Consider the following 25,312-nt stretch of genomic DNA (forward strand, 5'->3'; position numbering starts at 1 on the left):
TGAGAAGAAGCACATGAGTGCACCATTCAGACAGCTGGAAGAAACCTCATGTTCAGAAGTCATAGTCCTCACATCCGCTGGGCAGACAACACAGCAGGACACAATTAGTCCAGGAGGGTTCTGGAGTGCCTGGGAAAAAGTGGAAGAACTGATGAAAATGTTCCCATGGTGTGGGACTGCACATTTACCAACAGAAAAGAATTGGTGAAGGCAGTGTCCTGGGCTGCATCCAAAGCAGCGTGGGCAGCAGGGCAAGGGAGGGGATTCTGCCCCTCTGCTCTGCTCTGGTGAGACCCCACCTGCAGTGCTGCATCCAGCTCTGGGGTCCCAGCACAGGGAGGACATGGACCTTGTAGAACGAGTCCAGAGGAAGAACATCAAGATGATCAGAGGAATGGAGCACCTCTCCTGTGAAGAAAGGCTGAGAGAAATGGGATTTCTCAGCCTGGAAAACAGAAGGCTTTGGGGTGATCTAACTGTGGCCTTCCAGTACCTGAAGGGAGCCTACAAGAAAGATGGAGAGAGACTCATTTCAAGGGCATGTAGTGATAGGACATGACAGAATGGTTTTAAACTGAGAGTAGCTTTAGATTATATATTTGAAAAAAATTCTTTACTGTGAGGGTGGTGAGGCACTGGAACAGTTGCCCAAGGAGGTTGTGGGTGCTCCATCCCTGGAAGTGTTCAAGGCTAGATCAGATGGAGAATGAAGGGGAAAGGCCAATACTGTTTAAGATCTTAACTATAAACCTCAGTGATGAGACAGAGTGCACCCTCAGCAGTGTTGCTCTGAAGAAATGGACCTGGGGATCCTGGTGGCCAAGCTGAACAGCAGTGTGCCCTGGCAGCAGTGTGACCCAAGACCATCCTGGGCCATGGTAACAAACTGTTGCCAGAAGGTCAAAAGAGGTGATCCTTCCCTTCTATGCAGCAGTGGTAAGGCCACATCTGGAATGCCACATCCAGTTCTGGGCTCTCCAGTACAAGGAACAAAGACATGGTTATACTGGAGTGATTCCAGTGAAAGACCATGAAGATAATTAATTTCTGCATCTGTCATATTACAGGCTGCTGAAAGAGCTGGGGTTGTTCAGCCTGCAGGAAGCTCAGGGGGCATCTTGTTAATGTGCATAAACACCTCATGGGAGGGTGTATAGAAGATGAAGCTGGATTTTTCTCAGAAGTACCCAGTGAGAAGACATCAAGAAATGTGCACGAATCAAAATACAGAAAATTCCACTTGAATGTAAGAAAAAGCTTTATTACTGGGAGGATGATCCAACCTTGGAACAGGACAGCAGAGTTCATCCTTGGAGATATTCATGACCAATTGGACATAGTCCTGAACAACCTGCTCTAGCTGACTCAGCACTGAGCAGTGGGGATGGACTAAATGACCTCCAGAGATACCATCCAATCTCTACTGTACTATGACCTCGTGATTCTGTGCTCATGTGAGTCTTCAGAATTGAGTATAAACAAGACAGGTAGAATCAGAGTTACTCTAAGAACTGGGATTTATATTGTGCTCTTTGTGTCATTTCACACCGGTGAAAAAATTTAGGATAGAATATTTTTTTCAGAATGCATCACATTGTAAAAGTAAATTTGTTTGCAGGGCACGTAAATATCAAGAAAAAGTCAATTTAGTTAAGAGGGAACATGACATGTTGATGACATAATTAGAATTCAATGTCTCGCTTTCTATTCTCAAATGATTCATCTCTTATTTTCTAAGCCATTATTATTTTATTGAAAGTTTGAAAGTTTGCAAGTGTTCAAAGTGTTTGCTCTTCTACTTCACAGACATTACTGTTTTCCTCCAATGAAAAAGAAAAGGCAATTATACCTATGAGCAGCAATTAAAATATTTGCATGTGTTGGACATAATTCTCTTATCTAATCTGCATTGATTTAATTCTCTTGGATTTAAGACGTCATCCACAAACTTTTGAAAAGAGTGCAGAGATTTCAATTTACTTCAGTGGAGCTTTTGCCTGTTAAAGGACAGCAGGGCTGGCTCCAAGGAAAACAAGATAAAGTCATATTGAATATCAAATAATTATATTGGTCAATGAAAAGGAATTGGTATTATACTACACTGACTAAAGACATTTCCAGATTGTGATGTCCACTCCCATCACAATCATATCACCTATCTGCATCTAGAGAAGAAACCCAAAGTGTTTATTGCAGAGATCCAAAGGAGAGATTCCTCATTGACATGTACTAATAATTCAGCCCTCTTCAAGCTACTTAGAGGCTTTAGGAGACATGCATATACTTAAAATAAAAAAGGTGTACCATGAGTGGAAGAAGAAGAAAGATTCAGGCCTGGACAAATGCCAGATGCTTTGTTCTGCATTGTCTGCCCAGTAGTGATCTATTCAAGGACTAATATTTAGGCAGTGGCTGTCTGCCTTAAAAGCTACGAGAAGAAGTTGACATTTAGGAGAGTAAGTCAACAGAATAAGTATTAGGGAGAATCCTTTCCAGTCAACTCTGTAATAAAAAGAAATCTCCTAAGAGAATGTTAACATTTAAAGATCAGCTTGAAGGAGCCGTTTGGGCACAGCAGACTAATAAAAATACTATTTTGTAAAATATTTAATGTGCTATGAAAGTAGTAAAAATATCACATGCAATTGAAAGTTATGAACTTTTGCCTTAACCAGTTCAAGGGAGGAAAGGGAGTTATTTCCAAAAGTAAGCTATGCATGAAGGAAAAGAATGATTTGATTATTTCTAGGAAGAACAGAAAACATTAGTTAGATCATATTTAACATGTAAAGCTGACTCCTGCCTTCTAAAAGTTAATCAGTGTGGGTCCTTATCTTGGTAAAGTCTAGCTGCACAGTCTTCAACCCACACTTTCTTTACGGTCTTTGAAAACCTAAATGCAGTACTGAACAGTGCACTACAGTTCCATTTTTCTTACCCCTGGCATAATGATCTTCTCAATGTCTTTAAAGACATCCTCAAAGCTCTCAGGATCCTGGGGTGCACATTCTGCGATGAGGGGCCTTAGGTATCCTGGTTCCACATCTGGGAAGACCTGTCGTTTTTCTATCTTCTCCAGGTAATCCGCAACATAGTCCACCATCTCCTTCCCTCTCTTGCGGAATTCTGCAGCATCCATGGGTATCAGCACTTAGGTCTTGTTCTCAGAAAAACACTTTAGAAAAGAGGGAAAAACAGTCATTTTTGAAAGAAAATGTTACTAGTTTTAAGCCTGTTATTCAGATGATTTGTAGGAAGACTCATATGGCCATGACATAGGTTAGCTTAACACAGATAGACAGTAAGTGTAGCACAGAAGAACAGTAGAAGCACATTGATGAAGATTCAAAATTACACATTTAATCCCTACAGCTGCTGGTTGACACAAGGATGTGGCACTGTTAAGTGGCACATAATCAACTCCCTCCTGCCTTATAAAGAGGTCTAAGACAACAGCCTGCTGTGTGTCTCTATTATAATCAGTAATAACAAACTGTAACAATCACAGTTATCACAGTGATCCACTGTGCAGCCCTGTCATTTTATCTGCTTGTTGACTCCTGTCTAGCCTCAAGATTTAACTTCTTTACTCTTTCACTGTAAATGCACATGCTGTGTCATCTACAAAACTTTGTTTCTTTGAGAGGTTTCAAACAGAATTCACTTCAAGTTGATCTGTACTGTATTTTGCAGGAGAATTTGAGGAGTCTCTGTCTGGGGCTGTCCATGTTTCCAAGATGTTGGGCTGCAGCTCCAGGCGTTCTTTGAGATAGGGAGATTGTGTGAGCACACCCAAGGTGATCTGCGGCTCAGCTGAGATGAGCTGGAGTTCACCTGCAAAGTGCTCTGCAAACACAAATTTGTGATACGAGGGTGTCTGCTCCTGCCACCCTGGCCCACCCAACCTTTTTACTCTGTGTAGCTGTGCATTTTGAGTACTTATTTAATATACAGTTGAAACTTTGTATTCACTGAGTACTTAAAAAGTGTCCCAGCATCTTTACAAACTCAGGTTGAGGGATACTGTTCCTTGGGATCTAGTAAGAAACTCGGCAAGTGGAAAAAGGACTTGCTGGTGTCAAGAACTACTGTGCTTAGCTCACATACCTTTAGATCTTCGCTTTGTAAGGAAATAATTATATTAAGCACAGTGTGAATATTAGATAATTAGGAGACAATTTTTCAGATATCAAGTATTTGTGGTAAGGATTTATAACTGAGGACACCATTTTGAGAAAAGAGAAACTCCTGGGCTTTATTACATTTAAATTAGTACTGTAACATCACAAAAGAAAGACATCGTTAATAAGCACTGTCCTAGAGACATCTCTGCTGCTACAAATAGAGGATCTGGGATTTGTGTGGAGCAGCAGCTGCTGCTACTTAAGAAGGCAAGATGCTGCTGTAGGTCATGAAACACTTGGGAGAGCAAGGATCTGCACAGTAGGGACTTCTAGACTCCCCAGAGAATGGCTGTTCCTGTTGCTATTTTACTAGAGTTTTAGTATTCTCTTTAATCATAATGTAAATGTTTATTTGGCTGTGTCTACGCCTTTCATCAAGGGGCATTAGGACCTCTCTCATATCTTGCTACTAAGTTGCTGGAGATACATTACCAGTGGTCACTGCAGTCCTTACAGTCTCCAGTGAGCAGCTTTGTGTGTCAGAACCCTTTTTGAAAAGTTGTGTTTAAGCAAGCAGTTTTGTTTCTACTCCTCTAAAATCAGGATGATTCAGTTTCTTCCATACCCCCTAAATCTTATGTGCATTTTCACTTAACACATCTTTGTTCACTGTTCAAAATTTTAATAATCTTTCTAAAGAAATCAGCATGAACTGCAGCAATCAATATGCATCTCTGGCAGCAATCTAATTACACCCCAAGGCTCTGTTCTTTGGTTTAAATATTTTTGCCAGAAGAAATCTAAATATTGTACTATTGCACTTCTTTTTCAATGCATCTCTAACTTAACCCTTAACTTATTCTATTGTGTTTTCTTTTATGCTACTTCATTCACGAGTTCATTGCTATAGCATGCTCTAAGGAATTTGCATGAGGTAACCTGTTATTTTTTTTCCTCTAGTTTCAAAGAAGAAAGCTGTGAAAAAAAGAATTTAACACACAACTGACAAATTAGTGGGAGATGCCTGAGACTGAACTGACTCAGAACATGAAGACTGGTGTTTCCAGCACCACTGTTGCTCACCACTGTGTTAGTTATTCCTACAGACCTCCACACACGGATCAGTTCTGCTGAGTATCTCGTTCCACATCTGTGGTTCCAGTGAACGCTAAGTACAGCATCAAGAAAGTTAAGAGTGTCACTGTGTAAGAGCATCACTAAACTACTCTCTAGCTTTACTTCATAGTAATCAAATATAGGGCACCACTTAACATCAAAAGTGCTGTGGATCGCTTGGTCATTTCCTAAAATACTAATCAAATGGCATAAATTAAATCACATTGTGTGCAAGCTCAAAACAGCTCCCAAACATGCAGAAAAAAGTGAATTTACTTTATCATATTACCAGAACACAGATCGTATTTTTTATAGCTTGCGACCAGTTTTCCACGAACTAATTTTTTTTTCCAGAAATTCGTATTACATTTACATCATCTTGGTGCTACACAGTATGCTGATATAATTTATTGTCATTTTTATTATTTGAACTTTGGACAAAGTTCTTTTTGGATATCAGGATAAGCAAATAAATTTTAACATATTCTGTGATTTCAGTCTATTGCTATGGAATTCAAATTTGACAAAATACACATTTTGTATAGTCACTGAGATCCTGTTTGTTATTGGCTAACTTTACTTTTTCCCAAGAATGTCATAAATCACTGTTGCAATAGCAAAATTCAGGTAAAGAATTAAACTACAGGGGAAACCCACTGTTTTGCATGGAAGAAGTAGCTGAACCAGGAAGCTTAAGCATTAAGAACAGAAGATTGAGCCTTCCATCCCAAATGTGCTACAGTGGTTGCAGTGTTATAAATTGATATGAACTAGTATTTACTTAACCTCTAACATTCTTACAACTCAGTTTGATCCAGTGAAATATGTCAATCTGCTCCAGTATGAAGCAAAGTATTTAATTCTTCCTTCCTCCAAAGACAATACCAAGAAATTTAAAATCTATTTTTTTCTATTCATGCATCTTCTTTCCTAGAAGTCCATCCCTGAAAATTCCATACCTACAGTAATACATGTATCTCACGGAGGAACTGTGAAGGCATACTCCTTGCAGGAACACCGTGGTCATCCTTTTCACCTCCTGTTTTATATCTGTTCTTCTGTGAGTGACAAGACCCACTTACACTTTCATCCCTATTTTTATTCTCTTCCGGAACTCTTCGCTATAGATCTCACTTCATCTCCTTGAAAGTACTACTTGCTATGGAAGCCATCTCCAGCAGACAATTGTAATGCTCACCAGTGAGTACTATCAAAATGCAAATTACTTCACGTCTCTACCAGTACAGAATATCTCTACCTCTTACATGCACATACAACTCCTGTACAATGCAACAACACAATGCATAGGGAGAGACCTTACCTCTACGCCAGTATATTTTAAAAATATAGAGATTTTCTAAGAAGAAAAGTACTTCAGACAACTCAAGACTTAGGGTTTAAAATGAAAACACTGTTTGAGAGAATCTGTATTTTGTGAAGGGATGAGTGTTATAGTCTGCATGCACTCAAGATATCCACTTAACTCAAAGGAACTTAAACTGCAAAATAATACAACCCAAGTTTCCAAAACTAAATGGAAATTTCAGAGAAACTAAGCCTCTCTCTAAAGTATTTAATAGTGGTCTATAATCTTGAAGGCCTCTAAAGAGTGAGAAATGCTTTCAGAGATCCCACACCTCCGAGGATGAGTTTCAGCATATTCAGTATCTGCCAGCTGAACCCCAGGTGAGGAGAGCACAGCTCCTCAGGAGGTGCCCTGCCTAATTATCAACCTCTACCACACTGTGAGCAGTCTGTATGCAAATTCATTGACAGCCTCACTCTGATTGATAAAATACACTTTTACCAAGCATATATTCTGCCTGAGCATTTTTGTTCCCAGCAAGAATCAATGACTATTGTCACCATTGCATACTTCAGATCAAATCCTACTTTACTGGAGAAGATTGAGTTCTGCTCTACACTGCAGGTGAAACCAAGAAAAATCATGTTAAACCTTAAATTATTTTGGTGTATCTTTTTTATTCATTCATATAGAAACTCCTTGGTCTGATTTTGCTGTAATTTGTCAGAGGACAAGTACACTACACAATCTAAACTTGACATATCTTTTGTTGCTTTTTTTAAACTACTCCTTCTACCTCAGTGCAATGAAATTAGAATATAGCCGCATTTTATTTTAGTGAAGTTACCAAAAATTCTAGTTGCTAGTCTTTAGATTGCATATGTTCATTTGCAAGCAGTTTTCTACTGTATCTGAAACTGAACCATACAAATGAGTAGTTTACACACCAGTAATTATTAAAGTTATTTATAGGTATATTGTGTTGATAACATTCAGCTTATTCATTATTTCTGTTAAAAAGTATTGTCTATAATTTTAGAATCTGGGTCGGTTTTTTCATATTTACTAAATATAAGTTTAAAATATATCTAAATGCTACCAGGAAATTTGTTATGAGAAAGAAAAAGAAAAAAATATGAAAAATGAGAAAAAAGAGGGAAAAGAGGAAAAGCAGAACAAATGAGGAGAGATGGTATATTTGATGCATTAAAATTTTATGTCTGCCTCTTCTCCAGTTCATCAAAGTAAAATAAACAACAGCTAACAAAATAAAATCTTTTAGCAGCTTCTGTTATTAAACACAGACAGGAAGAATGCATAGACACATTAGTAGCACCTAAAACTGATAGCTGCATTTGCTCAAAAGAAGTAATAACTTTGTATCTTTCCAATACATGAGTCAAGTGCATTTTCTGTTCTGCCAACTGATTGTTGCAGAACAAAATGTCATTTAAGGGCTCGTGGTGCTTCAGTGACACCACTGAAGCCATGAGAACTTCCTGCTACTGAACCCAACTGAAGGTTTTTGCAGCTGTTGCCACTGTTAAGCTGAACTTCCCCTGCTGGCAATAGGATATTGCCAGAAAAAGGGCCAAAGGATTTCAGCACAAGTAAAAAGGAACTGGATCTACTCTGTACTTCTACCTTTGCACAAGTCAAGTTACAGTCCCTACATTTTATTTAAAGAATTACATTTTCCAGAAGTTGCTGGCTGTATTCATTTACTGTCACTGGCACAGAGTCTCCAATTCCATAGTTTTCCCTGTTGAGGTTTTACTACAGTGATGGGAAAGGGTTATTTCTGAGGAAAACTTCACCCTAAAAAGTCATGCATTTAATTTATCTTAGAATTTTATTATTCAGAATATTTGGCAGAGAATTTCTCAAGTTCTGCTTGGTTATTGCAAGCACTGCTGTACTTGGAAAGACAAGATACAAACTTTTGTATGCATGGGATTCTGCATAAATGTATATAAAGAGTCACAGCTGACATACATCAGATGTAAAAACAAGCAAACATAAAACAAGAGGTGCACATTACATTGTGCAAACTTAGATTAAAAATAATGCTGCTTTTTATTATTATTATTATTATTATTATTATTATTATTATCCCTAATAACACAAGCTGGCTGTTTATTAACTGAGCTTCCACTCTCCATAACCAATTGTTGCATTAATCCAAATGTACCTACTTGAATTTAATAACCATAAAGCCTTAAGGACAAAGGATGTTACTTACAGCGAGTTGATAAGGTTTTTCCTTCTCCCCTGCCCTTCTCACTGTCTTTCTTTGCTCTTCAGTGACAGCTATAAAGCGGAGAGGATGCAGTTGCCAGTATATATAGGCAGAGTATCCATGTCCCTTCAGCCTATCACAGCCACGGGCTTTGCACTGAACGTGCAGCAGCAGCATCTCCCCCTCCTCCCACAGCTCCTCCAAAATACTTCGCAAAGAAAGCTCCCCAAAAGGCAGCTGGACCTGGCCGAGGAACGGCCCTTGCCTGGGTTAGCTGTGCAGTGCCGTGTGTTTTCTTCCAGGAGCTCCATTCACAAGTTCGTTAGCACCGAGTGTCTGATCACATGCTCCCCGTCTGTGCTGCACACTCCGGGACACTTCTGCTGAGGCTGCTGCAAGTAAAAGCAAGTGCTTTGATCCACTTCTGTGAAATGTTATTGCCAGGAAAGATACACGGATATGGCTGATGTACCACTCAAGTGACTGCAAGCTCTGAGCAGGTATATAGCTGTGGAATTAATTCTCAGATAAGCTTTATCCAACTTTTTCCTGTTTCTCTCTTTAATCATATGCACACTTAAAAGCAATACTAAGTGTTCAAGATTTTTTTTCCTACTCTACATGTTTTATGGGGAGTTCTCTTTCCTAGATGAATCCAGGTCACTGCCTGTCATTTTTATTTCGTTCAAGTTAATCTAAAAAAAAATACTATCAGCATTTCATAGTCCTCAACAGCTTATAACCAGGTAGTGTGGCAGATCTGGGACAGTCAGTGCTCTCAGACCAGTCTCCAGTCCACTGCAGTATTACACCCAACCTTTTGTGAAGGAGGAAAAAGTCCCAGCTTTTTAAAACTGTCATGGCTGTGTTTGCTCTTCTAATGTTACAAGACCAATGACAACTCTGCTACAATTCTGGAAGAGTCTACTCAAATTAAGAACAGGACCTAAGCTCCCCAGGTGAGCTTGCTGGTGTCATTGCACTTGTTGTGCCAGGATGTTACTCTATGATCTGACTCGCATTTCCAATGCATGTGTTGGCTGATGTAATGATTAGTCTGCAATCTTGAAAATCATCAAGAAATCCCATTCAGTTGCAGCAGGCTTTGAGACGTTTTCCACCTCAAATCAGCTCCTGAGAGCACAGGGTTACAACCTGGACCCCCATAGGAAAACAAGTGGTTTGGAGACTTTTCCTATTTTTTTCTTTCACCCTGAATTTGACTGAAAAGGCTAAAAATTCAAAATTTGTTGTGAGGGTATAAGAGATGCAAATATTGAAGTTGTCTCCAGTAAACTTAAAGATAACTGAAATCTCACTTCAGTGTTTCATCCAAATGGCTTGCAAAAGGTAAATAACTTTCAACGGAAATTAAAAATGGAAACTACAATTAAGATTGGAGTATTAAAATGTTGGTTTAATCAGTGTTGAAATACAACCTCAGTCACCTGATGTGTTTTTATTTCTCTCCTGTACCTGTAAAGCTTGCTGTGAAGAGGCAGTAGTCACGTTTTCCATTAAGATATTTCTTTTTTTAATTTCTCAGGAAGAAAAAGGAAACAAAGTGTGAAGGTAACACAAGCAAGCTGGAAAAGGGGAATGAAATGCCCTTCTAAAAAGCATGTTCCATGTTCTCTCCTACAATTGTAGAAATTCTTCTGGCTCATTCTAGTTTCATAATCCTCATCATCAACTGTTAGCAATACACAAATCTTTGTTTAGCAGAATCTTTCTGTGGTGGACAAAAAGAAGATCACTAAGTTTTCTATCATAGGTGCTGGCTAAGTCAGATCTGATGGGGCCCTGTGAATTTGTTCCAGACCCTTCAAACTGCTCTCACTGCCACAGAGAACAACTTGTTTTACTGCTGAAACACAAGGAATAGAGATCCCACCTTTAGTGCCAAACTGTTCCAAAATTCAGGATACCAGTGTGTGAGAAATAACAGATGATCCCAAAAGGTTTAAAGGCTGGGGCTTGTTGGTAAGCACCCACCAGACCTATTTTTCACAGCTAACAAGAGACAAGCTTCAATATGTTTTTGCATCTGGAAGTCACCCTGATGATGATATACAAACAATGCTGTGCCCATGCAGTAATGGCACCAATTTATTACCATTACTGAACTCTTTGGTTTGCAAACAAGGTGGGAGAGAGGCTGTGTTTGAACAGGAGGCTCCAGCACAGCACCAGAAAATGAAGCAGACAATGTGTTATCAGTCACTGCAGTCCCACTGCCAGTCCGTGTGCAAAGACACGGATCAAAGCAGAGGGGATTAAACATTTGTACCCATTTCCTAACAGCTTTCACCTCTTCCACCATTGGACAGTGCAGGTTAGAAATGAAAAAGCAGTGTCCCCAGGCTTTTAGACCAGTTATGGTTAGATGGCTCTACTTCCAACTTTGTTTTTCCCTCACCTGCATGGCCTGACACTCTTCTCAAGCTAACCTCATGGTGTGGCTCTAGGTACTAAATCTGAGGATGTGTTTGTGCTGTAGTTCACTGAGCCTAACATTATTTGACCAAACCTGTTCTGAGCTATAATGTGAAGGGCTTTAAATGGACTCAGATATACTCAATATCTTAGCTATTGAGAAAATAATTTGAAACAATTAATTAGGGATCTAGCACAATGTTTGTGCCTGTTTTCCACATTTGGTATCAAAGGAACAGTCACTGTTGCCTATGCATAAGAAAAAACACTGGCTTGTTTTATTTGGTTTACTCTGTGTCTGTAGTCTGAGGATGTTATTTGGAGGCTGCAGGCATTTTTTCCAGTTTTCCTTGCTGTTGCTCCTTCAAAAAGAGAACAGTAGTAGAACCCTGTCTTTGTCTTTCTTCTTCCCCCCATATATTCTTCCATTAATGTAAAAATACTAATAACAGAAAATTATTTACAAGAAGCTAAAAAAAAGACAAAAAATGAGAATGGAATGAAAAGTCCTTTTATGTTCCATAAATAAGGTCCAAATCTGCATAAGCATAAGGATGAGACAAGAAAGAAGAGAATATTTTAGCTAAAATGTGCAACTAACAATTTTCTATTTAAAACAAAGGGTGTGTTTCCTTTGGAAGAAAATAAGAATTAAATAAAGCCTTCAGACACAAATAGATGGATTACTTGCAACGTATGAGGATAAAACCTAAGTCTCCTGCAGAACATAAGTAGACTTTGCAACAGATTAGCCAGGAGATGAATCTGAGACAGAGCTGACAAACTGGGAAAGTAACTATCCTCTTTTTTCATAAATATTTTTTGTGTGACTTGTTTTCCCTGTTCAGTTCCTATTGCTGGCTGTGTGAACATGTGAAGGTAAACCAAAGAAGGAGAAAAAGGAACTGCTAACGAAGTGAACATGGACACAGACTCACACACACAGTTTCAGAGGAGTTAATGTACCATTTGCTGGTTCGAGGCAGCCTGAGCATATTACTCTTATGGAAGCAAGCCTACAGAAAAGAGAGGTTGTGATGAACTGAAAAAGTGTCAACAGAAAAACTGACAGGCTGTGAAGAGTCACAGAGACAGTGAGAGCAGGCTGCAATCACAGTAGGCAGACTCTTCCAATACAGAGATAGGAATAGCTTCTGCTGTGAGCTATGTGCTTACCTAGGGGCGTAGGCACTGCCAGGGCACTCGTCCAGCCATGTATTGCTCACAGAGTGTTCTCCAGCACTGACTACTGTGAACTTCACTGTGGCTGATAGATGAACTGCTATTGAGGCCCTAAATGTGCTGTGAAGACTTCATGTTAGAAAAGCAAGTTGGAACAGTTAGTTTATGAATGGAATAACCCCCTGTGTGGATGAAAAGGCAGACCCAGGTGAGACATGAGGAACAAAGATGGCTTGAGATACAGAGGGAACACAATGCAGTGCTTGTTCTTGAGCAAGTGATTTGTTTGGATCACTATTTACAGAGATATCTCAACCAAAATGCTTGGTTGAGACGGTATTTTGCCACTGAGTGTGATTAATGCCCTGTCATGAGGGCCATGCACTACCATGCCCTATTTGCAATAAACTTGGAAGAGTATTTGCCACCACTATAAGACTTGAATAATTCTTGAAAGGATGAGAACATCACTAGAGTCTCCTCCCAAAGAGCCTAGTTGTCTGAGATTACAGCAAGTACTGTAGTGCTTCTTGCCCTTCCTCCCTGTCAGCCTTTCTGCAGAGGTGTCTCTGGCTCCCATTCAGTCTGTCCTAACACATGCACCTTTCCAGAAAGACCAAGGCAAAGCTTCAGGAGACTTTATGCTTAATACAGCACGTTAGAGAAGGTCATGGAGGACTGTGTCCTGTGCGAGGGACCCTACACTGAAGCAGGGGAAGGACTCCTCTCCCTGAGCAGTGGGAGAAACAACCTGTGATGAACTGACCATAGGCCCAATTCCCTGACTCTCATCACCACTGGGGAAGGAGGAGGTAGAGCTTGGGAAGGAAAGAGGGGTGCAGTGAAGGTGTTTTAAAGATTTATTTTACTTCTCATTATCCTGCTCTGATTTTTTTAGTAATGAATTCAGTTAATATCCCCAATTTGAGCCTGTTTTGCCCATGATGATATCTGATGAGTTATCTGTCCCAGTCCTTAACCCAGGAACCCTTGGTTATATTTTCTCTCCCCTGCCCAGCTGCAGAGGGGAGTGACAGAGAGGCTTTGGTGGGTGCTAGGATCCGGTGAGGGTTAACCACTACACACATATCCCAAAACGAGAGTGGGAACTGGATCTTCCACATGCACCAGTCTCCCTGGTCATGGACACACATTCACAGCTGAAGCCATGAGTAAGGTAATGTTTGCTCCCTTCTGCTCTGGGTTATTGTCTTCGCCTCAGAGCTGGGAGTGATATATGTACACAGCCCACCTGCTTGAGTGCAGGAAGATGCACTTACACTAAGATGAGGCTTTCTCTTGTAGCCATGTGACCCTGCTCCTGACTCCTGGTAATATAGTTAGCATAACCAACGCCATTTCCTAAGACAAACAGTCATAACATGTAAGTGTGCTGGTCACACATCACCTCCTTCTCTTTTCCCCTTTTCAACACTGTAGTTGTCACCAAGATGTGATGACCCCCACGACAGAACAGCCAGATCCCCTGTCATCATTGAGAAAATATTTGCCCAAGCAGGACTGCTGCCAGGCTGTGGTGACATCTGTTATGGAACACAAAAATGTAACCATATATGAGATACTGCCTATAAAATCAAACAGCTGCAAGTCCTGATGCTGGACAGCAAAACTTGTGATCCCCCAGTGGTCTGGGACACAGCCACTGCTGTCTTCTTCCTCTGAAGACTGAGTGAATCATGTTCTCCCAGGTAAAGTCTGAGTCCAGATTATGATTATTGTATCATGCACTGATTAATGAGAATTTGACACGATCTGCAGAGGGTCCAAGTGACTAAAAGTGTAGGTAAAGACAGACTCTCAATAGTAAGAAAGCTACAATCATTACTAGAAATTTTGCTTAACTGAAAGTATAATTCATAAAAACTGTGCAACAATAAACTACATTAAATCCTAAAAATTGTAGATAACAATAAACTATGCTGAAAATTAAGTGTTTAATTGTAGTAATAAAGGTCTAATTGTACCTAAAGCCCTGTGGCAAATTCTCTTCTGTCAAAGATCCCTAAAAGAATCTGCCTGTCCCTGTGACATTAGGTGACAGAGCCACCAAGTGTTCACACACTCCACCCTGCCAACTCTGTAAGAAAGGTAATCATCTCCAGCTAGGAGGGAAAACAGTGAGCCAGGAAAGATAACAGCTTAAGCTGCTGCAGGTAGCTTCACCACAGTGCAGCCAGCCATCTCCCCACTCAGAACTGCTTGCCATCTGTTCTCCTTATGATCTTTTTCACTTCCACACCTCAGATAATCACAGCTTCCACATTATCATTAGGAGAGACAGGCTCTCATTTAGCCAGGATTTACTGGCAGAGACAGGCAGTTAAATAAGGACAGTCCAATGTATTCACTACATTTGTGCTCAGAGGCCTTAGTTCAAGCTCTTGCTTTCAAGTACAGATGCAAGTCTTTGCCATATGCTGTGAAATTCTGGGTAAGTTCTGAGAGGAATTTTCCGTAAAATATTTTGCTAGAAAGGGTTGTTCTCTTCCAGCTTATTTTTCTGTGCTACCATGTTTGGCTCCAGCTGGATTTGGAATCCAAACAGCCTAAATCTAGGCCAGGTTTAAAGTGGCAGCACCCTCTGTCAGAACTCTGGCAGTGTTTGTCTCTGGTCCGAGGCACAAATTTTGAACCTCTCTGTGCTGAGGTCAGACGGTGCCAGTCTAGAAGCAAACTGTTCTTACAGCAGTCTGATATTCTGCATAGTTCTCTGAAAGACAGTCTAGGAAAGTTTTAGAAATTTTCAGATTTCTGGTTTTTTCCTTCCTGGCAACTCTTAAAAAAGCACTCTCTCTTTTATTTATCATTTTATTTATTTTGATCTGTATAGTCTGAAGAGGCATCTCTCCCACCAAGCTAACTTTTGTCAGCAGGAAGCAGTCAAGAAATGTCATTTTTCACTGTTTTTCAGTGCTCAGAGAACACAGAATGGTGTGAAAGTATGCTTAGGGAAGGAGAATCACTACCACATTTTATGTTACATACATTGCAAAATATAATGAAGCACAATAACTTACCTGCCCATAGCTTCTGCTGAATTCTATGGGATATTTTCAGTTTCTCTCTTTCAACAACATACCAGTCTAAACCTATCAGTGATGCCCCATAAAGCGAAAAGTAGAAAACTGCTACGTATCTACATTCTCTGACTTGTGAATGATTTAAAAGCAGTTAATATTTTACACTGGTTGCTAATTTTCTTTCTGAATATGTATGCTCAGCATGTAAAATCACACTAATCTTTCATCAAAATTATGATTTATTTACTTTATCTTCCACAATAATAAACTCATACAACCCAGGTCAGTAGTCTACATTTTATGTGACTGTAGTCTTCAAGAAGAATAATTGTGGAAATTTTTTTACTATATAAAAAAAATAAAGCCTAACTCAAGATTGTTCAGCTGTGAGTACAATGCACATCAACCACATTCCAATCCTGCAACACTGCTAAGATAAAGGAAATAACTCAAAGCGATGTTAAACAAAGGATGAATTACATGATCTCCTTACTTCCCATTCACTGAAAAAACCCCATGAAAAATAGTGTTACACTAAATTCAATGGATACTTACAAAGAAGAGTTGGTTTCTACCAATCCTAGAATAGCAAGCTGTCACAAAAAACCTGGCAGTATTTCTGGATGCTCAAGACAATACAGTTCTCTTCAGCTCTGCAGCTTTCAGCTCTGCTGGCTGCTACTGCTGCTATCCAGGAAGACAAGCTGTAAAACTGTGATGACAAGGTGACCAGAAGCATCCTCAACTAGCATGTGGAAGAAGATTGGGGAATAAGGGATCCAGAACCTGTGTTAAGACTCAAAACATTTGCTACGGTTCTGCCTGCTGAATTTGAAATAGAGATAGGTGGAGCTGTGGGTTTTCTTACAGTAAAGCTGTTCACATCCTCATCAAGCATCTAAAAGCAATTTTTTTCTTCTGTGAAAAATGGGCTGAATATTGTGCCTGGGATTGAAAAGGGAGTGTAGAGGCACTGAGAAGTGAAGAAGGGAATGATGTACAAATTACAGCAGGGGACATGACTTCCTGTACTTACAGCTCAGTTACACTCCATCATCTAGCACTACCTATTTCATATTTCTCTTTATGTTTGTCCTGCTAAACATCTATTGAATAAGCCATTCACATTCATAACATTTCCTATTTGGTTGGAAAGATAACCTTCCTGCTGCTTTTCCAAAAAATGAATGGTGCTTCTATGTCTATGTTTGTTCTGCCTTCCTTCCAGTTTCCTTTAACAGGTACTTTCCTTGAGCAAATGAATACTTTAGCCTGCTTTGGTTACAGTAAATTTTGATTCATCATCTCAACGATTTCAAAACATCTCCACTACTTACCAGAGGCTTCTGTTGCTAAAGTAACTACCAGTTGTCTGTAGGAACTGTATTTTTTAAAAAAAACCCCTAATCCTCTCCTGTAAACAAGTACTGGATTTACTTCTAACATGGAGTTGTGCTGAGCAGTAGCAACCACAAAGAGATGACAAATCAGAACCTGGCAGCAAGGTCAGCTGTACTAGACGTGAAAATCTGTGTACTGTAATTATGCTGTAACAACATGATGTAATAACACTCAAAGCTTCAGAATAGCAAACACCTTTCTTCACACAACTTCTTTTTGCAATTTATGTACCAAACATACGTACACTAAAAACAAATACTCAAAAGCCATTTGCAGCAAATAGCCTCCATAGCCTCGTTCTTGTGATGGAACTTGATCCTCAAAACAAGCAAGATAAATTAAAGATGTGTCAATATACCTTTCCTATTAGAACAGCACAAACAAGAACCTGCAGAATATCATGATCATTTTAAGTTTCAAAACCAATGGAACATTCAAACTAGGGATGATTTTCTAAATAACAAAATGGCAACCAAAAAGTGTTTTTTTAACAGCCATTATCAGGAGCAGGATAAATAAGAACAGGTGAGAACTAGGCACTAACACACCAATCTGTAATAGCATTACACTAACACAGTTACTAATCTGTAATGGCATTTTTTATTTTGTAAGATTAATAATACTGGCTTCCCTATACTACCTATAATATCTTACTCCTTCTGCCAGCTACGAAATTTTGCCCAAATTTATGTGCCTTTAAAGTGACTATTCATAAAGATGGATTACATCAAAAATTGTTGCTCCAAAAGGGCACGATGTATTTTTAAGAAACATATATTCAAAAGCATAAGAAATCTGCTCTTGAAAAATTTAAAAAATCATTGTCCAAAGGAACCTTCAGAATAAAGTAAAAGCTGTGGCAAAGAAGGCACTTTTTGTCTTATTTTCTTTTTAACCTTGAAAGGAAACATGTGAGAAAGCCACAGTAGTAGCAAATGAGTAGTTCACCACTCAATCTTAAAGTCATTTAAGGACTAGTACACAATTAAGTAATTACTGGGCTGAACAGAACAGCAGTCAACATGGTAACAAATTACTGCAATGGTAAAAAAATTTTTTTTTTTTTTAGAAAAAAGAAAATTAAACAGATAAAAAACATGTTTGCGTCTCAGATTTTTGGACAGAGCTAGAATGGAAATCACCCAAAGGCAGGAACATACTCATTAGGATGTACAATAGAAATATGTATCAATAACCTTGAAAAGGAGGAGGCAGAGGTAGGCGTAAGAACAACCCAGGGCATGAATTCACACAACAGTTGTGTGCCGTGGGCAGATATTCTTGAGATCAGCCTTATAACTAACTAGCTGAGCTGCTGATGCAGCTACAGAGAATCCTCACACTTACATACAATCATAATAATGCATTCTATTTTTTGTGCCTTACCTTTCACTAGCACCAAACACATTTTCAAGGCTCTGGGCTTTACTTTTTGAACTTAAACTTTTCATTGTAACAAATGTCATTTTCAGCAGCCTAGCACAAAAATAAACCCTTATCCTGGCAGGTGTGGCAGGCCTCAGGATGTGGTCCTGCAATACTTGCTCAGGAATGAACATATTTGTACCTGGTCTCCAGATACCCAAAGAGATTGGCACAATATGGGCCCGTTTAAAAGCTGGCAGGGCAGGCACACGAGGAGACAAGTCGTTGCCTCCGTGAGCAGTGCCAAGAAAAAAATCCTGGCATGTGCAAGGCAACAGAAAACAGGAGAGAGAATGCGTGAGGCACCTGTCATGTTAGCAACCAGCAAATAAAGGACTTCTGAGAGTCTGAAAAGATCTTGTAAGAGAAGCTTAACATACGTAAGCATGTACATACATACCCACCTGAGTAAAGGCTGTATGTCATTAGCCTCAACAAACAAGGAACGTATGGCTAAATAATTAAATAAATTCTACTGTGATGATCAAAAGAAGGATTCTAGGGACAGATGCCAACATTAAATATAAATTTCCTTGGAGGAAAAAGAATAGCGAATAAACAGGAGATTATGCCATAATAAAAAGGATTAAAATGCTAAAAAAGCAGTAAAAAAGGAAGACCACAGCAGTAAGCATAATGTGTGCATCCAGTCACAGGTTGCTGGTTTTGCCCGCTGGCTCAGGCCAGGGCCCTGCTGCTGGCTGGTGACTGCCTGGGGACGCCTGTACTGGTGCTCTAGCTGGGGTGCAAAACGCTCTCTGTTCAAGTGTTCACATTCCTCAAAGCTAGGCTTATGCTGTAATTGCTTACAAAGCTTCACAAATGCTTTCTATTGCTTAATAGGTTACTCTGAATTCATCAATTGAATTGGTTAATTAACGTGAATAAATACCAAAAAAATGTATTTGGTTGCAGGACTTCTATTTCTGGGCAATTATAGTTCTGTATCTACATTTGTTATGAAGTTTGACTTCATACACCGGTTTATCATTGGTCTTCAATAATAATAATAGTGTTAAGCAGTCAGGCAGAGGTTTTCAAGCTATCAAAATCAAGTATTTTCTTTGATTTTACATTGTAATAGTAAATTTTTTTACACATTATTTTGGAAACTCATTGATATGAAGGGATTTTCCTCATAGATTAATATCATCGCTAAGTTGCTTTTAATTATCAAATCTTTACTGTTTAATATGAAGACATCTGTAACACCTTCCTAGTTTCTACTTTTCATGAGAGATGTTTCAAAAAGATATTCTCTAGCCGTAATTTATTTCTTTCCAAAAATTAATTATTTTGTTCCCTGGGTGTTTCCACTTGCAATGCGAAATCTGTAAAATTAGCTGGTCTTTTATACTTGGGCAGCAAATATTATCATCTTATGGAACATCTTCAGTATGTGTCAATAACCATGGGCAACAGACCACAGAATCATTGAATGGGTCAAGTTGAAGGGACCACAGCGGTCATCTGGTCCAGCCTCCCTGCTCAAGCAGGATCATCCCACAGCGCATGGCACAGGATTGTGTCCAGATGGTTCTTGAGTATCTCCAGTCAGGGAGACTCCAGAACCTCTCTGGGAAACCTGTTCCAGTGCTCAGTGCACCGGAAAGAAGTTCTTCCTCATGTTCAGGTGGAACTTCCTGTACATCAGTTTCTGCCCATTGCCTCTTGTCCTGTTGCTGGGCACCACTGAAAAGAACCGGGATCCACCCTCTCGACACCCTCCCTTCAGATATTTATACGCATTAATGAGGTCCCGTCTCACTTGTCTCTTCTCAAGACTGAAAAGGCCCAGCTCCCTCAGCCTATCCTCATAAGAGAGATACACACAATATTCCTCTCTCTCTCTCCCACAAATTCTCTTAGATGCTAGTTTATCTTTTATTAGAATACAGCCTTACTCATCATCTTCCATCTCAGACCTGTCACTACCCACCACTGCAGCAAGTATTCCTCCTGGTCCATTCTTTCTATGTCCCATCTTAACCATAGTTCCTGCCAAGGAGGTCTCAGAGTCCTCTACTTCAGCTGCCTAAAAGATATGAAAGCCGCAACCTGGGGGTTTTTATATTTGTGAGATACAAAATCTTGCAGTGAGAGGGTATCATTCCACTATCCCATCATTCCCCTCCCCCCCCTTCTTTTTTCCTATTAAAGATGCAGCCACAGGAGCTGGGGAGGAGAGCTACCAATGTCACATCTTGAATAGTCAGTACAGAGTTGCAGGAAGCTCAGTACAAATAATCTGAAGTAACACAGGATGCAGAGAGGGTTAAGAAGTCTTAAGGGTCAAACTTCCTTTAATCAATCGTGGTGGCACTGTTGGATGAAAACCTCTGTTTAATAAGCAGCATGATCAAGAATAGCAAGAAGTTTGGATCCACTAAGAACAAGACTGAGAATTATAGGAAAAATATTCTAGTGACTTTTGATCAATTGTTGGAACATTTCTGGAATATTCAATATTCTCTCAGATTTTCACTTTCAAAAAGACTTCAGTGCCCTCCTGAAGTGTAAGAGAAGATTTCTGTTCAAAGGCACTTATGCTGTCCTCTAGGGAAGATTCAAATGAGTGGGCCGGGTTAGCTTTGAAAACTGAACAACATGAAGGAAACCAAGGAAAGGGTAAGTGAACAAAAGAATACAGGGAGAAGACAAAGAACTTCTTTCTGTTTTTCAAATTCTAAAAGCCCAAGAGGGACTACTCTGGGAAATTAAAGATAGCACATTAAAAACAGACAGAAGGAAACACCTTTTCACATTATGTGTGGTTAAAACTGCATAAAATATAATTACCACAGGAAGAACTACAGTCAAGAACTCCGCAAGATTCTGATGGGTTTGCAGATGTATAAGGATATCAAACATATCAATAGCAATTTAAAACTGCTGGAAGGGACATGTATTTCTTCAAGGAAAACTGTCCAAGCATTTTAAAACTGCACAAAGACATGTGCTAATCAGAGTGAGAGACAAAGGAAAAGGTCTCTGCAAGATAATGCACACACAGGATGCCGTTAAAGAAACGACACCTCCTCTGAAATCCTTTGCATTCATTCTCTCTCCCTCCCTTTAAAGGAGCAGCACAGAAAGGGACAATATCTGCCACAGTGAAAGCCCATTTCCTTTAGGGTATTGTCCGAGATGAAAAGGTGTCTGCCAGCCATTCTCCCAGCATGCTGGCATTTCAGCAGTCTTCAGCTTGTCCTATGTGTCTGGATGTATACTTGCCTTGAAATTCATAGAGCTGGTTCTACGATTAGCTGGATCCTTTCTACTTTTCTGAACTCAGATGGTTTTTAAAAGCAGAAAGCACCATATGTAGTATATCTGTAATTTCCCATCTCGCTTTTTTGCATGACTAAGTAGTTACAGCAATGATGCCTCCCTCTTGTTATGCCGTGTTAACTGCACCTGCACTGTCAGAGAAAAGAAAATCTAAAAACTGTGAGGTTTATTCATTTAAATGAAACAGTTTGTCAACAGCATAACTGAGTGCAAGTGAGGCCAAAACATAGGGAGGTGTTATAACTGTCTCAGCAAAAGCATTAGTCTGATGCTGAATTTATAGCCTTCCTAAACAATACACTCCAGTGCATATTTTTTTCTAGGACCTCTTTTTCCACCAGTTTTAGTCTGTTACTTACATCCTGTCTACTGAGCAGGAAGAGATTATTCCCTTTCTTTTTTTAAAGTGAACTCCAAATGATATGACAGTATTGCTGACACCAGTGCTTGACGTTGCCCTAGCAATCAGACAGTAGATGGTACTTGGTATATAAAAAAAAAAAAAAAAAAAAAAATTCTGAAGCATAAGGAATGTCACAAACCCAAGTTTGGCACAACTGGCTTGAAACTCTGAAATGCTAATAATAACCCTGACTTAGGGTTATACATATTCCAGCTTCTACTGGAATGCACAGTTGCTGCTACTATGGCTTCAATTGCCTCCAGCATTAAGATCAGATGAGTCTCACGTCCTCTCTCATTATACTCCTTTCAGTGACTGAAACCTTTCCACCTTATCTTTGTTCAAAACACTTCAAAACCTTCCTAACCTCTCTACTACATATCCAGTCTTGCAAATACAGGCTGCACCTAACAGATGGGGAGATACATCCTCTATAGAGGCTGTTTGAGAGGTGACACAGAACTGGAGTCACATCTTCACCTTCAAGTCATCCCGTGTTCCTACACTGAGACTCACAGCATGGCACTTCACTGAGGGAGAATAAATGGAAAAAAAAAATCTTGTGCTGCCATTAATCTTCATATCAGTAATCAACTTCTTAGGAACAGTATCTGTCTGCCTTCGAAGCTGTAAAAACTAAATTCAGGAATAAAGTAATATGTCTGACATAATACAAGAATAATAACATTAAACTACATTTGACTCCTTGTAAATCATCCAATTCCTTTGAAAACATACAACCAGGAAAGATAAAACTAATTTCTATTTACACCTTGACAAAGCTTAGCAAACTCTCCCTGAATTTTCAAACCAAATGTTCCTTTCAAAAACAAGCAGGGAGTGGGGGGGAGAAGGGGGAATGATATAGTATTATTTAATCATAAACTCTAAGAGCAACCTTTTAAGCATACAGTGCTCTTGCCAGCTCTCTGACAAAGCCTAACACTAAAATCCCAATTTACCTTCCAAGTAATGAGTATTTATCACTATATTTCTTCTTCTGTTTATTCATTTGGTTTTAAATAGATAGAGATACAATCTGCACAGGATCAAGAAAGAAGGTGAAAAATGTACAACAAAATAGTTGTTTCATTCCAAACATTTTCTACAGGAAAGATACCACTGCTAGGAGAAAAAAATGTTATCAGCACAAACACTGGATAAATGCAGAGACACTCATCAGAGGAACACTGGAGGATTGTGGACATGCAGAGGCAACAGACTTGGTTGAGATAAATAACAGGATTGTGATTAGGATATGCTGGAAGTAAATTGAGTTTGTTGCATAGGTTGGACTAATTTTTTTTTTTATTTACCAATGACAAAATAGTGTTGGCCATGTATTTTTCTGATTACACAATATATTATCTGCGATTGAAAAAATATACCATTTTCTGTGCCTCAGAAGAATGAGATGAACAGTTCTTCACAGAATCACAGAATGAATTAGGCTGGAAAAGAACTTTGAGATCATCAAGTCCAACCCATGACCTAACACCTCCTCATCAACTAAACCATGGCACTGAGTGCCACATCCAGTCTTTTTTTAAACACATCCAGGGACAGTGATTCCACCACCTCCCTGGGCAGATGATTCCAGTGCCCAATCACTCTTTCAGTGAAGAATTTTTTCCTGATGTCTAACCTAAACTTCCCCTGGTGCAGCTTAAGACGATGTCCTCTTGTTCTGTCAGTGGTTGCCTGGGAGAAGAGACCGACCCCCCACCTGGCTGCAACCACCTTTCAGGCAGTTGTAGAGAGTGGAAAGGTCTCCCCTGAGCCTCCTTTTCTCCAGGCTAAGCAACCCCAGCTCCCTCAACTGTTCCTCACAGGGCTTGTGTTCCAAGCCCTTCAGCAGCCTTGTCGCCCTCCTCTGGATGCATTTGAGCATCCCAATGTCCTTCCTGAACTGAGGGGCCCAGAACTGGACACAGCATAATGGAAGGAACAGAGTAAGAAATATACTATAATGCAGCACAGAAATTTCCCATGGATCTGTATCAATTGACCATTCAAAGAAACTCTCGTACAACTTTAAACAAGCTTTAGCAATTTTAGCAAGAAATTCCAGTTTCCTCACTTTGTGTTGCTGGTGGGGGATGCACACTTTGAATATCAGAATTCCAGGATGCTCTTCCTTGAGGTGTCACTCGCCCAAAAGAAATCTTTCAGCATGTATCACAGTCATACTGAAAACCTGTTTTTTCACTGAACTTTCATTAGAGTATCTTTTTTCCCTGCTTTTATTTACCATTGACATGAAAAGTATATTTCTGTAATGTAAATGATGATTGTCATTTTATTTCACCTTTCCTTTTCCAATTTCAGCATCTTCTTGCTCTTTGAATCCCAGCAGCACTGTAAAAATTTTTGCTGATTCACATTTATCCCCACAAAAAATTGCAGTGTCAACATACGAGGATCACTCGAGCCCCTGTGCCATAAACAGGATCTCTACAAGAGGATACACCTCATATGATACTTTTACAATGAAACCAAGCTCAAGGACTAGGAGCACAAAATTTTCAAACAAATAAGAACTTTTTTTCTGACCAAATATGAATAGATTACTAAAATTACCTTGTCAGCTGGGATCCAGCTCCAAGACTGCACCGTACACCATCATTTAGAGGTACTGCCATCCCTCCAGACTGCTTCCCTTTAGCAGCAGTGCCCTCAAGCCAATTTTTAGAAGCAGTTAAGAAGGGGTTCTCTTAAAAATGTAGCGAATTGCAAAGCTTTGATTTCAAAATACTCCATGAACTCTTGACTATTTCACCAAAACTGGCTTAAGCACATGTAAATTAAAATATTTACACTTAGCTTATTATGCTGCACTTCTAAACACTGACGAGCTTAATACTTTACAAATTATGTGGATTTATTGGATCAGACTATTTGGTGAAAGTACAGAGACATTACCGAATTAATCCTTACCTTTTGGGGGACCTCACTCCTTTTCCAGGTATCTTGCAAACACGTATTTTCTTTAGTTCCCTACAGTTCCCTGTAGTTCACAGTCTCCCTGTGACAAAGAAGTCACCAGAAGTGGCTAAGGAATTTTAGTATCAAGAAATTTCTAAGGCTTTTCCAGCAACTATCGAGTCTTCACGGGTACTGAGCTCACCCTGCACTCCTTCGTTAACCATTAACCAGGCGCGGCCCTATGTCAGCTTTATCAGGTGCTCTTTCTCAACACGGGGAAACCAGAAAACCTGTGGGCTCATTCAGCCGCAATTCGCAGCCATTGGGACGGGAGGGACGTGGGATTCCTCACTTATTGAGAGCCTTAAGTGAAAAATCCAACGAGACTGAGATGAAGCGAGCCAGCAGCCCCGGCAGATGCTG

At 39.6% G+C, this 25,312-nt stretch overlaps 1 protein-coding gene across 6 annotated transcripts in view; it reads right to left on the reverse strand.

The window, feature by feature from the left end:
* Positions 1–25,312, reverse strand: part of DDC (dopa decarboxylase) — a 73,887-nt gene extending 48,575 nt beyond the window's left edge. The window contains exons 1-3 of one of the 6 annotated variants that reach the window (XM_019282599.3): positions 24,902–25,112; positions 9,051–9,177; positions 2,939–3,175 (exon numbers count right to left, since the gene is read on the reverse strand). In XM_019282599.3, coding sequence (XP_019138144.2) covers positions 2,939–3,139 — 201 coding nt within the window. In that variant the 5' untranslated portion in view covers positions 3,140–3,175; positions 9,051–9,177; positions 24,902–25,112. Of the gene's footprint in view, positions 1–2,938; positions 3,176–8,788; positions 8,911–9,050; positions 9,178–15,999; positions 16,215–24,901 lie in introns of those variants that run through there. The other 5 variants (XM_010393938.4, XM_019282603.3, XM_019282604.3 and 2 more) reach the window with 5 other exon arrangements.

Source organism: Corvus cornix, chromosome 2 (assembly GCF_000738735.6).
Source record: "Corvus cornix cornix isolate S_Up_H32 chromosome 2, ASM73873v5, whole genome shotgun sequence".
Lineage (NCBI taxonomy): Eukaryota > Metazoa > Chordata > Aves > Passeriformes > Corvidae > Corvus > Corvus cornix.